The sequence below is a fragment of the Salmo trutta genome, chromosome 12 (assembly GCF_901001165.1).
Source record: "Salmo trutta chromosome 12, fSalTru1.1, whole genome shotgun sequence".
NCBI classification, from domain to species: domain Eukaryota; kingdom Metazoa; phylum Chordata; class Actinopteri; order Salmoniformes; family Salmonidae; genus Salmo; species Salmo trutta.
In genome coordinates, this window is record NC_042968.1 from 92930009 (window position 1) to 92944494 (window position 14486).

At 42.7% G+C, this 14486-nt stretch overlaps 1 protein-coding gene across 1 annotated transcript in view; it reads right to left on the minus strand.

Moving 5' to 3' along the window:
* Positions 1–3240: 3240 nt before the first annotated feature.
* map3k7cl (map3k7 C-terminal like) overlaps positions 3241–14486 on the minus strand; it is a gene marked incomplete at its 5' end in the record, with an annotated part of 29178 nt that continues 17932 nt past the window's right edge. Inside the window, 1 exon segment of the mRNA XM_029770380.1 lies at positions 3241–4449. Coding sequence (XP_029626240.1) covers positions 4257–4449 — 193 coding nt within the window.

Below are 14486 nucleotides of genomic sequence, written 5' to 3' on the forward strand. Positions count from 1 at the left end.
CTAACTAGCTAACTAGCTGGCTAATGTGTTGCTAAATTGCATGCTATGTTTATTATCTTCAAGTTAGCTAGCTAACTAGCTGTTATCCTTATCATCAACATTGTTAGCTAGCTATGTTGACTAGCCTTTATAACATTAGCTAATAATAGCAAACATCGTTAGTGTAGCTAATTTCTTCTCCATACAGTAATTTATGTTTGGCCCACTAAGTTTAATGGGTATTATGATGGATACTCTACTATTAGGACACAGATGAAGCAACTAGTGATGAACTTCACGGGGGTGTTGTAAGTACAGCTATGAGCTTGAATGCTCTTTTCAAATAAATATCGAGGGTCTTATTCCAGTGACATGATGATCGATGCTTGACAGAGGTTTGACGAATACAAATATTCTCGCTCTTATCCATAATAAATCTCATTATGTAGACTAGCCTACCCAGCACTTAAAACTATGTGTAAGCTGTTGGCTAGAGAGCGCAGGCAACAAGACCAGAGTAGCTGTTAGCTAGAGCGCAGGCAACAAGACCAGAGTGGCTGTTAGCTAGAGCGCAGGCAACAAGACCAGAGTAGCTGTTTGCTAGAGCGCAGGCAACAAGACCAGAGTAGCTGTTAGCTAGAGCGCAGGCAACAAGACCAGAGTAGCTGTTTGCTAGAGCGCAGGCAACAAGACCAGAGTAGCTGTTTGCTAAAGCGCAGGCAACAAGACCAGAGTAGCTGTTAGCTAGAGCACAGGCAACAAGACCAGAGTAGCTGTTTGCTAAAGCGCAGGCAACAAGACCAGAGTGGGAATATTCACTATTTAATGCAACAGTGACAAAACTATCAGTATAGTGTAAAATGGAAACACATTGAACTTTAGATTGTTATTCGGTGCATGAAATATTAAGTGGAAAATACATTTTGTGTGCACTATGTCATCAACACTGATTTTTATCCGCAACAAGTCAGTTTATTGGAAACACACCACTGGAGGGAAGATTTGCATATTTTCTTAATGCAGATTTTTTAGAATATTAGCATGAAAATCTGCTTCCAATTGGATAGAAACCAAGCTAGTAACCAGGTTTCCATCCAACCTTTTTATGTATGCAAAGTTCATGTTGGGTAAAAAACATTTTTTTTTTAAATAACAAATGTCATAACAGGCCTGATGGAAACAGAAAAATGTTTCGGTAAACTTTCCAAATGTCAACAACAACAACAACAACAAAAAAACGTTAGATAAAGTGGGATCTTTTTTGTGTTGGTAAAATGAATTATGTGAGAAATGTCATCTGAAACGCTTTTATCAGCAAATATTAATATAATAACCATCCTATTGAAGTAAACATGGAGTTAAGTGATGACGTTGTGTGGTCCTCAGTATGACTCAGGGAAAACATGCAGTTTATTAGGTTACAGATTAAATAAATGATGATGAACTTCACAGGGGGGGGTGAAAGGTCACGGTGACCTTGATGCTCCTTTCCAATAAATATCGAGGGTCTTATTCTGATGACATGATCTTCGATGTTTGGCTGTCCGTTTGACAAATAAAAATAATTTTGCTCTTTAGTCCATAATAATCTCATCATGAAAGCTATGTACATGCGCTCTAGGGAACAGTACTGTATCTACACCCGGGGTGCTGTTGGCTGGACCGTACACGCCAGTACTAGAGTGGGCATATGCAATTTAATCCAAAATGTTTTGTGTTTTGAGTTGAAGATTTGATGGAAACCCACATAACTATAAATGTTTTATTAGATCAAATGGGAATTTAACCGATAAAGGTATTTGTATGTGTACTAAGTCGTCAAGCACAGCCTTTTTATCTGCAACAAGTCAATTGATTTGAAACATATCGGGTGGGGAAATGAGCAGAGTTTTTATGCAGATCTATAAATATTGGCATGAAAATCTGTCGCCAATTGAATGGAAACCTTGAAATGCCATTAAATTCCATTACCAAAAAAAACCACATATCTTGAAGATATTTTCACAAGTTTCTTTATGAATTAAGTGATTCAAACTCGTAATTCTGTTAACAAATCGGTAACGGATTTACCGACAAATCTGTAACGGAATTACTGCAATTGAATTGGCTACAATGGGGAATCATAGTAGTCACCTGCTGCTGTCCTTCATTCCACCGAGAGAGAGAGGGAAAAGAAAGAGATAAGGAGAGAGGTAAAGAAAGATGTAGAATATATATATAAGATATATATATATGAGAGAGAGAGAGAGAGAGCAAAAGTGAGAGAGAGAGCAAAAGTGTGAGAGAGAGTGAGAGAGAGACAACGAGGGGGAGAGAGCAAAAGTGAGAGTCATTGAAGGGGGGCGAGAGTCAGACATAATGTTAACAGCTGATGTTTGGTTTCACAACCCTGGAGTGATTAAATGTCATTGTGAAACAGACAGTTCCCTATTCCGTGGTAGTGGAGTGTTGCCATGTAGTGAGGTCATAATAAGCAGACATTCTACAGGAAATGAAACTAAAGGATCATGCTGAAGGACATCCACCTAAAATATATTTTTTAATTTTTTTTAAAATTCATAATAGAGAACTTTATTGTGCCACATACATAATTGTGTCATTGTCATATTGTGTTTTCCTTACAACAGTTAATAACAGTTACTACAGGGAATTAGCATAAAAACCAACATTGTCATTCTCACTAGCCCACTCCTTCTTTTAATAACAAATACCATTTTCTTTGTCAACGTTAACATTACTTCACTACAGAATATCTAGCCAGTTTGCTCCACAACATCCAGATGATTTAATATCTTACAGTGTCTTGCATTTCTACCTCATACAGAATCATCAACTCAACAGTTGATCCTGGGTGTTATAGTATAAACCTGGGGAACTGAGGGAGGACAGGAAAGGGGGAGAGAGAGAGAGCAGGGAAGCCCCCCCCCCTGAAAACATTTTGGACCACATCACACCACCTGTATGTCTCCACAAAGCCCAGAGACTCACAGAGCCGCCTACTACTACACTACTACTACTATTACTACTATTACTACTACTGCTACTGCTACTGCTGCTACTGCTGCTGCTGCTACTACTACTACACTACTACTACTATTACTACTATTACTACTACTGCTACTGCTACTGCTGCTACTGCTGCTACTACTACTACTAGTACTAGTACTACTACTACTACTACTACTACTACTACTACTACTACTACTACTACTACTACTACTACTACTACACTACTATTACTACTACACTACTATTACTACTATTACTACTATTACTACTAAGTCTTTGCTTCCCCTGTCCTTGTTTCCTTAGCAGGGTTGGGATTAATTCCATTTCAATTCCAGTCAATTGAGAAAGAAAACCAAATTCCGCTCATTGAAACGCAACGAAGAAGAATTCGAGTTAGAATTTCAGTGTACTTCCTGAATTGACGTTTTGTTTTGTTAGTAAAACTCACAGGTGATTAGTAAAGCTTAAACCAAGTTTATTCACCCATTGGGTCAATACAGCTGCATAAGACAAAGTCTCCTCCTTCTCTCTAAACATTACGTCTTTATTACTAGACGGGAAGTTAAGTAATGCGGGCAACACACTGTTCCTTCTCCATTAACGTGACGTGACCTGACCTCTACATTCCTTATTAATACACAGCTCTCCACCATAATCATGCGATTGCCTCTCCTCTACTCAGCACCTCCCAAATGCCCCCTGGCTCCTATTCAAACTTCCTTGACCCCAACCTTATACATTACTCCTACGGATACCCATTAACTTCTGGTGTAGAACCCAGACTATGTCACTCCTCATGTCTCTAGTATAACTGATGATTAACAATATTTTTTTAAAGTTTAGAAATCCGAACCCATCGCTGGAATTGAAATAGAATTGGCCCCAAAACCCCGGTCCAGAGTTCCTCTCAAAGTACATTGGAAGAGAAGGTCCAAAGCGAGGGACCTTGTATCCTCTTCTCCATTGCTCTTAGAAAAGGAGATAAGGAAACAAAATGCTCTTAGAAAGGAGATAAGGAAACAAGGACAGAGGAAGCAAGGATTTGACAGCTACCGATAGTAATGTTTTCAGGGCCCATATCCAAGTTGAAGCTCAGAGCAAGAGTGCTGATTTAGGATCAGTTTGGCATTTTTTAGATCATAATAAATATGAATTGATCCTAGATCAGCACTTTTTGGAATACGGGGCCCGTAGCGTCAGTTTGTGAAGGTCTCGAGCGAGGTCATCGTCTCTTGGGGTCAAGTCGAGTTCAGGGGGGGGGGGGGGGGTCACGTGGAGGAGCTGTCCTGGCTTGTCTGATTCCGATTGGCGGAGCTGAGCGTCTCCAGTTGCTGAGCGCGCTCAGTGTGGACGTTGAGCAGCGTGACGTTCTCCTCCGACAGGACACGGAACTCATCCTCCAGACAGGCCGTCTCCACGGCAACGAGCTCGTCCTCCACCAGCTCGGCCAGCAGCTCACGCCTTGAGAGTAAGTGGGAGGTTAACATTAATCTATGAAAATCGATAACATTTAAAAAGAAAGTTAACGACAAAAAATGTAAAAAAAAAAAAAAAAACATCGATTTAAAATCTGATGCTTCTCCCCTGGGAACCAGGTGAATTCACAGATTAAAAGCTGGACCATGGGGCAAATGTAGGGCATTACGTAGGGAATAGGGTTCCATTTGGGACGCAACTAGAAGTGCCTTCAATGCCAGATGTTTATGTGAATAGGACTTCCTGGTTTAAATGGTTAGATAAGTAAAGTAAGTAGTCTGGTAGCCAGAGTGTTGCGACCTAATCTGGCAGACCGCCATCTCACTCTCTAAACAAACTACGGCCTTTGGACTGTGGTAGTGGGGTGCGTGTGTGTGTGTGTGTGTGTGTGTGTGTGTGTGTGTGTGTGTGTGTGTGTGTGTGTGTGTGTGTGTGTGTGTGTTGGTTCTCTTATCCTTGTGGGGATCTAAAATCCCCAGAAGTCCACAAAAGGATATACGTAGTAAAACAAGGGAAATTCTCCCCATGAGGACAAAGGCTATTCTAAGTTTAGGGTTAGGTATACAATTAGGGTTGGAGGGGGTATGGGTGAGGGGTATGGGGTATGGGGTTAAGGTAAATAGGATTTTGAAAGTAATTAATTTGAGGTCCCTACGAGGATAGAACCTAACGTGTATATCGGTGTCTCTGTTTGAGTGTGTGGTTGTTTTCTGTGCCAACATGTGAGGCGGGTCTCTCTCTCTCTCTCTGTCTCTCTCTCTCTCTCTCTGTGTGTCTCTCTCTGTCTCTCTCTCTCTCTCTGTCTCGCTCTCTCTCTAAATGCTCTTAGAAAGGAGATAAGGAAACAAGGACAGAGGAAGCAAGGATTTGACAGCTACCGATAGTAATGTTTTCAGGGCCCATATCCAAGTTGAGGCTCTCTCTCTCTGTCTCTCTCTCTCTCTGTCTCTCTCTGTCTCTCTCTCTCTCTCTCTCTCTGTCTCTCTCTCTCTCTCTCTCTCTAAATGCTCTTAGAAAGGAGATAAGGAAACAAGGACAGAGGAAGCAAGGATTTGACAGCTACCGATAGTAATGTTTTCAGGGCCCATATCCAAGTTGAGGCTCTCTCTCTCTCTCTCTCTCTCTCTCTCTGTCTCTCTCTGTCTCTCTCTCTCTGTCTCTCTCTCTCTAAATGCTCTTAGAAAGGAGATAAGGAAACAAGGACAGAGGAAGCAAGGATTTGACAGCTACCGATAGTAATGTTTTCAGGGCCCATATCCAAGTTGAGGCTCTCTCTCTCTCTGTCTCTCTCTCTCTCTGTCTCTCTCTGATCAGTCTAAACGTCTGCAGGGGTGTTTACAGTTAACCAGTCTTTCAGACCAGTCATACGTGATGTGTCATCTTCTTGTGTAATATCCGTAAGAGGAGTTGCACTGCAGTTCTCATCACCAGGTTCATATGATAAACATTGTGTTGTACACCATAGCATTGTACTGTACTATACCCATCGATAGGCAGAAATTACAAAAATACAACTAAAGTTACTCCCAAAAGACTAATGTATCGAAATAAAATCTACGATACTTTAGCAAAGTATTGTATTTAATTAAAATACTTGTAACCGGCCCGAACAGCAACAACATTCTCAGTACAGTTACAAAAAACATCTTACTTGCTATGACTGTGATATGTTGTTGTTTATCTATCTCAGTTGAATGCACTCTGGATAAAAGCATCGGGAACACCTGATCTTTCCATGACCACAGACTGACCAGGTGAATCCAGGTGAAAGCTATGATCCCTTATTGATGTCACTTGTTAAATCCACTTCAAATCAGTGTATAATAGTGGTCAAACGTTCTGAGAATGACACAAATATTAATTTTCACAAAGTCTGCTGCTTCAGTGTCTTTAGATATTTTTGTCAGATGTAACTATGGAATACTGAAGTATAATTACAAGCATTTCATAAGTGTCAAAGGCTTTTATTGAAAATTACATGAAGTTGATGCAAAGAGTCAATATTTGCAGTGTTGACCCTTCTTTTTCAAGACCTCTGCAATCCGCCCCGGCATGCTGTCAATTAACTTCTGGGCCACATCCTGACTGATGGCAGCCCATTCTTGCATAATCAATGCTTGGAGTTTGTCCGAATTTGTGGGTTATTGTTTGTCCACTCGCCTCTTGAGGATTGACTACAAGTTCTCAATGGGATTAAAGTCTGGAGAGTTTCCTGGCCATGGATCCAAAATATCGATGTTTTGTTCCCCGAGCCACTTAGTTATCACTTTTACCTTATGGCAAGGTGCTCCATCATGCTGGAAAAGGCATTGTTCGTCACCAAACTGTTCCTGGATGGTTGGGAGAAGTTGCTCTCGGAGGATGTGTTGGTACCATTCTTTATTCATGGCTGTGTTCTTAGGCAAAATTGTGAGTCCATTCCCCCGACGAATTGAGGCTGTTCTGAGGGCTTAAAGGGGGGGTTGCAACTCAATATTAGGTGTTCCTAATGTTTGGTATAGTCAGTGTAGTTAATTTAGCAGACGCTCTTATCTCACCGTAGCGCCATCAGACTTCTGAGACCAATGTAGGGTGAAAGGGGGCCACAATATGGTGAACAGCTATAAACAATATGGTATAGAAAAGTATTTAAGAAATACAAAATTACAAAAGACAATCAAAAAAAAAAATTATAATAATAAATACATAGGGGAGATGTTTCCAAGATTAATCATCTGAATTTCATGATATTCTTTAAATGTAGGAAGGAAACACAAGACTCGTTCCCATAGTCTGTATTATTTTTCTCGCTAACACGATTTCATACGTTGTTGTTTCGTATCAACAGATTCATGCACTCCGTGAACACTGGCTCTGTGAACACTATAGAGCTCTTCCAATGTTACAGGACGAGCCTTAACACAGACACAATACCTAAACCTTGTATTTTACATGTTGTTTGTTTAAATCCCTCTTATTTCAGCCTTGTCACTCAGCAGACACAGTCTTGGTGACCTACATACAGTAAGTACCTGGGATCCAAGGCCATCTCCCATGTACTGTAAAGCTTTGTCCCATAGGGGGGGTGCACAACCGGGCATTCCCACAATGCATGTAGGAAGGTTCCTATCGCCCCTTCACATCGCTAACATACATCATGATGTGACAAACCCCTCCTATGGAACCTTTAGGGGAGAGAAATTAAATCTATAAAAAACTTGTCTACCTTTTCCCTCGTCTTCTCTGACATTTTTGCCCAAATATCTGAACTAATATACAACCTCGTCTTCTATCTCAGTGTAAATCCCTGTGCCACAATTCTCACATTTTCCCAGGTGTCATTATTAACCTTTAACAGCATGTTGTAACCTGAAGAGGTACAGACCGTACAGAACTTAGTAGTGAAAATGCATCTTCTACAACATTGTTGCCTTTTGACATAATGGCACCACCTAGTGTTTAATGTACAGCATTAATTAGCACATCTCTCCATACGTCATTATCATAAAGTTTATACTTATTCCCCATTTCTTCAAATGACAAAAATACCTCATTATTGTGCAGGTCTCCCAGAGTATGAACCCCTTCTCTTACCCATTTCCCCCCCCCCCCCTCCCAAAAACAATTATTGACTCTTTCCCCACACCAATAGAAGGATTATACCATTTAGAAGCATATATGTTTCTGTTCAGAGAGTCTTTGATCATTTTATGTAATGACAACTACACTCCTCTAGAATGGCATAGAATTGGATTGATGCCTTGTATTTCTGTATCATTGGCCCATTTTTTGGGATAGAATATATCAGGATTCGAAAGCAGCTGTCAAACCACGTTCCAACTCATCTCTCCTCAACATCCTCTCATCTCTAGTACTAAGACATTCTAGGTAGCTGGAAAGCCACATTGTACAGTTCCACATCTGGGAGTCCTAACCCTCCCGAGTCCTAACCCTCCCGAGTCCTAAACCTCCTGAGTCCTAAATCCTCTTGAGTCCTAACCCTCTTGAGTAACCCTCCCGAGTGCTAACCCTCCTGAGTGCTAACCCTCCCGAGTGCTAACCCTCCCGAGTGCTAACCCTCCCGAGTGCTAACCCTCCCGAGTGCTAACCCTCCCGAGTGCTAACCCTCCTGAGTGCTAACCCTCCCGAGTGCTAACCCTCCCAAGTGCTAACCCTCCCGAGTCCTAACCCTCCTGAGTTCTAACCCTCCTGAGTTCTAACCCTCCTGAGTCCTAACCCTCCTGAGTTCTAACCATCTTGAGTAACCCTCCTGAGTCCTAACCCTCCTGAGTGCTAACCCTCCTGAGTCCTAACCCTCCCGAGTCCTAACCATCTTGAGTAACCCTCCTGAGGTCTAACCCTCCTGAGGCCTAACCCTCCTGAGTGCTAACCCTCCTGAGTCCTAACCCTCCTGAGTGCTAACCCTCCCGAGTGCTAACCCTCCCGAGTCCTAACCCTCCCGAGTCCTAACCCTCCCGAGTCCTAACCCTCCTGAGTCCTAACCCTCTTGAGTAGCCCTCCTGAGCCCTAACCCTCCTGAGTCCTAACCCTCCTGTGTGCTAACCCTCCTGTGTGCTAACCCTCCTGAGTCCTAACCCTCCTGAGTCCTAACCCTCCTGTGTGCTAACCCTCCTGAGTCCTAACCCTCCTGTGTGCTAACCCTCCTGAGTGCTAACCCTCCTGAGTCCTTACCCTCCTGAGTCCTAACCCTCCCGAGTCCTAACCCTCCCGAGTCCTAACCCTCCCGAGTCCTAACCTTCCCGAGTCCTAACCCTCCCGAGTCCTAACCCTCCCGAGTCCTAACCCTCCCGAGTCCTAACCCTCCCGAGTGCTAACCCTCCTGAGTTATAACCCTCCTGAGTCCTAACCCTCCCGAGTCCTAACCCTCCCGAGTCCTAACCCTCCCGAGTTATAACCCTCCCGAGTTATAACCCTCCCGAGTCCTAACCCTCCCGAGTCCTAACCCTCCCGAGTGCTAACCCTCCCGAGTGCTAACCCTCCCGAGTGCTAACCCTCCCGAGTCCTAACCCTCCCGAGTCCTAACCCTCCCGAGTCCTAACCCTCCTGAGTCCTAACCCTCCTGAGTAACCCTCCTGAGTCCTAACCCTCCCGAGTCCTAACCCTCCCGAGTCCTAACCCTCCCGAGTGCTAACCCTCCCGAGTGCTAACCCTCCCGAGTGCTAACCCTCCCGAGTGCTAACCCTCCCGAGTGCTAACCCTCCCGAGTCCTAACCCTCCTGAGTCCTAACCCTCCTGAGTAACCCTCCTGAGTCCTAACCCTCCCGAGTCCTAACCCTCCTGAGTCCTAACCCTCCTGAGTTCTAACCCTCCCGAGTCCTAACCCTCCCGAGTCCTAACCCTCCTGAGTCCTAACCCTCCCGAGTCCTAACCCTCCTCTTTCTTTAGGGGCATGCATTTTCTGCATACTGATGCGTGGTCTTTTCCCCTCCCATATAAAGTCTTTAATAATACCATTATACTGCTTAAACATTTATGCTGGAATGCATATCGGTAGCATCATTAAAATATAATTAAAGTTAGGAACAACCATTATTTTAATTGAATTAATTTTCGCCCCCTAAAAACAAAGATTTAAGAAATTAGGCTTGTCCATGTTTTATTTGATGTAAAACCTAAACGCATATTTATTATATACACTATCTTATGTAACTCTGATGTCAATAGAATCTCCAGATACTTCATACTCGATCGCACCCACTGGAAATGAAAAGGGTTAACCATGGCTGGCGGGCGTATTGTAAAGACTGGTGTAACAGTATAGCTTCCGTCCCTCTCCTCGCCCCAACCTGGGCTTGAACCAGGGACCCTCTGCACACATCGACAACAGCCACCCACGAAGCATCGTTACCCAAAAGCCGCGGCCCCTTGCAGAGCAAACGCTATTAGCGGGCACCACCGCTAACTAACTAGCCATTTCCACATCGGTTACACTGGCAAAGCCTCAGATTTATACCTATGAACCTTATACCCAGACATAACATAAAATATCCCCATAGTTTTGAGCAGTGGTGGGATTGTATGACATATGGTTTTTAAATCAGCAACAGAATGGCATCAGCATATAAGAACAATTTAATGTTCCTCTCCCTCCATTATAAACTCCCTGAATCTCTGGGTTTCTCCTTAAAGAGATATCCGGAGGCTCTAAAAGCTATCAAAAACCATAAAGGAGAAATAGGGTCTCTCTGTTTTCTAGATAAGTAGTCCATACAGCTGCCCTGGGACCTGAATACAGGACATCAATCCCATTCATAAACCCAGGACTAGGGCTGTTATGGTGACACTATTACCGCCACAAGTCATGACCACCTGTCAAAATTCCACGTGAGGTCACGGTAACTAGGCTTCTCCAAAACTGTGCTGTCTGATTTTGCTGATGATCATTAGTAGCCTAGCAAACTTGCCAACTGCTGGTCGCTAATGGCCTGGTACTCAGCACTCTATCGTCCCTCTAATCACTCTGACATCAATGCAATTGTATTCGGAAATCAAATCATACACTCGATGAGAGGTAATGAGCTCATGTTGCGCAACATTTCTATAGGCTATGCAATTGAGTGAGAAAACAGAGTGATGGCCTCTATTAAAAAGAGGAGGATCCCATCAGCTTTCTATAGGCTAGGCCTACTATATTTATTTCTCAACTTTCCTAATATTAAAGGAAAGGTTCACCCATTTTGAACGTTATAATGTTTTTGTGCATCTCTGAGTGATGTATCTTAGTTATTGGCATTCAAGCAGGCAGAAATCCAGCCGGTATGACGTAGCACCGTGATAAAGTCTCTCTCACTACACTGGAAGTTAATAGGAATACGATAGTGAAAACATCTATCACACATGTCAGATTTCAATAGTGGAAAAATGTCATAAGTCAGGAGAATGTTTTCTCTCGAATGAACCATTGATCATATCTGTGCGATATTCCTACCAATTTAACTGGAGGGTTTAGCAAATTTCTTCCTATTTATTCCTGCAGTTGCCAGAGATGTTATAGACAGGAGATAGGAAACCAATGAATACAGGAAACGTATAATGCCCCACCCAGGAAAACTGTCGACCAATCGCGTTCACGTTGACATGCTGCGTCACGCGGTTGCTTAGCAAATCGTCACACAATCTCTTCTCAGAGTCAGTGAATATGTCCAGAAACGTGCATATTTTCCTCGTAAGTATGTAATGTCACGATTCCAAAGCTATACGATACTACAGAGAGCAAGTTAATTATCTCATATCTAGGAAAAGATGTGTACTGTTGTACTTCTTGTTGACGAAATTTCGTACGAATGTTGGGTTTTTTGTTTAGGTGATTGTACAGCTAACTAGCTACCGTTACATGCCGATATTCACTTTGGTATTATTGTGCGAAGTTACGTTTGCTATCTAGCCCATAGAGAGAGCATTGCATTGTGGAATTTGTAGTCGACTTGAACTCCCAACAGATTTCTACAAAGATTTCCCAATGTTGTTTCCCCCCATAACGCCAAAATGAAAAATGTTTTCACAAAAAAAAAGATTTGTTGTCACATTTTGGGTGTTATTTAACTGAGTGGTTTTGGCTGGATTTGTTTTCTTCTTCTTCATTTAGTACATTACTTCTGTTTAAAACAGGAGTTTAGCCTACCTGGCTGGCGTGAAAATAACCGAGGGGAAACGAGTCCTCCATTCGCTATTTAAGTGCATAGATGACATGTATTTCCCCCCCGTTCCGACAGGTGCATGATAATGATCCAATCCAAATCAAAACTAATTTCACACATGTATTAATTAGTATATATAAAGACAAGATCAAGTTCAGAATAGACGGATGGGAATCAGTTGTGAATGATGCCCAGTGTGAACAGTAAGGCAGGAAACAGTACGTCTTTTCCAAATCATAGTCGCACACCTCATGTAGCCAAGCCCATAGAGCTACATGTTTGGATAAGGTTTGTAATCACAACTAAAGTGACCAAATAACTACAAAACATTAGCCTATATAGGCCTAGGACCCCTGGAACACGGTTAGAGTCGCAATTCAACGGCTCAGACACAATACGTATGTTGCGGGGTCTACAGACAATCACCGACTACAAAAGGGGAAAACCAGCCATGTCGCGGACATCGACGTCTTGCTTCCGGTCAAACTAAACACGTTCTTTGCCAGCTTTGAGAATAACACAAGTGCTTACCGGATGCGGCCAGTTACCAAGAACTGTGAGCTCTCATTCTCCGTGGCCAACCGACGTAAGAAACACGGCTAGAGAGCACAAGGCCTAGTGAAACGTGTTGTTCTTATAAACCCCAGTCATTGCGCAATCGCGTGTTTTGACTGGACACTTTTTAAAAAGAGGATCCCAGCTTTCTCGTGAGTGCTATATTTATTGCTCAAATCTTTAAATGAAGCACATTAATCCTCTTTATAACCAGTGTAGCCTACCTGGTATACATAGCGCATGAGTTTCAAGTTTGGGCCTATCGTCTATCTCTCATGTTTCTTCTTTCTTTGCATTTTATAAACATATATTTCATTGCAATTCTACTACACTTTATATGACTGGAGACATTAGCATAATCTTTTTTAATATGACAAATTACAGGGTCGCCTACTCTGCTGACAATGACAAACAACCAATAAAAACGATTGTCCATATGATAGACCAATGAGAAGGGGAGACACTAATATAATATGTTGTCCATATAATAGACCAATGAGAAGGAGAGACACTGATATAATATGTTGTCCATATAATAGACCAATGAGAAGGAGAGACACTAATATAATATGTTGTCCATATAATAGACCAATGAGAAGGGGAGACACTAATATATGATGTTGTCCATATAATAGACCAATGAGAAGGAGAGACACTAATATATGATGTTGTCCATATAATAGACCAATGAGAAGGAGAGACACTATGATGTTGTCCATATAATAGACCAATGAGAAGGAGAGACACTATGATGTTGTCCATATAATAGACCAATGAGAAGGAGAGACACTAATATAATATGTTGTCCATATAATAGACCAATGAGAAGGAGAGACACTAATATAATATGATGATGTCCATTTAATAGACCAATGAGAAGGAGAGACACTAATATAATATGATGTTGTCCATATTATGGACCTATGAGAATGGGAGACAAATACAGTGGTTCTATTTGTGATGTTTGACCGGCAAGTCCTGTCTCTCCCATCTCCTCATTGGATTTTAGAAGCATATAATCACGTGGGTGATTGAGTCGGTGGTGGTAAGGAACCTTAAAGTTGGTTGCCAACCTCCATATAAAGTCCGAAGAAGAAGACTGAAGGAGGAGAGATGACTAGAAACTAACTTCCCCTTTTATTTGTGGATTCATTGTCGAAGTAGAGGACCTTGTGGTTAAATAACAACACAATATTTATATCCCAGGAAAAATTTGCTAGCAACAGCAAGCTAGCTAGCTAAAATTGCCATAAACGTTTAATGCTTTTCAACCTGTCCCCAAATTAATATAGTTGGTTCAGAGTTGGTTTTGATATTTCAACCTGCGTGTCCTGATCGCGTCTGGTGTGGATGGACAAAATCTACATGTGCATGATGGCGAACGCATGTGTGCGAGTGGTCTGCCCAAATTGCGCGGCACTGCCTTCCGTCTGTAGGCAGTGTGATTTAAAACAAGAACTAGAAGCACAAGCATTTCACTATACGTGCATTAACATCTGCTAACCATGTGTATGTGACCAATAAATTTGATTTGATTTGATCTGGGGTCAGCCCGCAGGCACCCGGCCCGCCACAAGGAGTCGCTAGAGCACAATGAGCCAAGTAAAGTCCAAACCCTCCCCTAACCCGGACGACACTGGGCCAAACGCTCCCCTAACCCGGACGACACTGGGCCAAACGCTCCCCTAACCCGGACGACACTGGGCCAAACGCTCCCCTAACCCGGACGACACTGGGCCAAACGCTCCCCTAACCCGGACGACGCTGGGCCAAACGCTCCCCTAACCCGGACGACGCTGGGCCAAACGCTCCCCTAACCCGGACGACGCT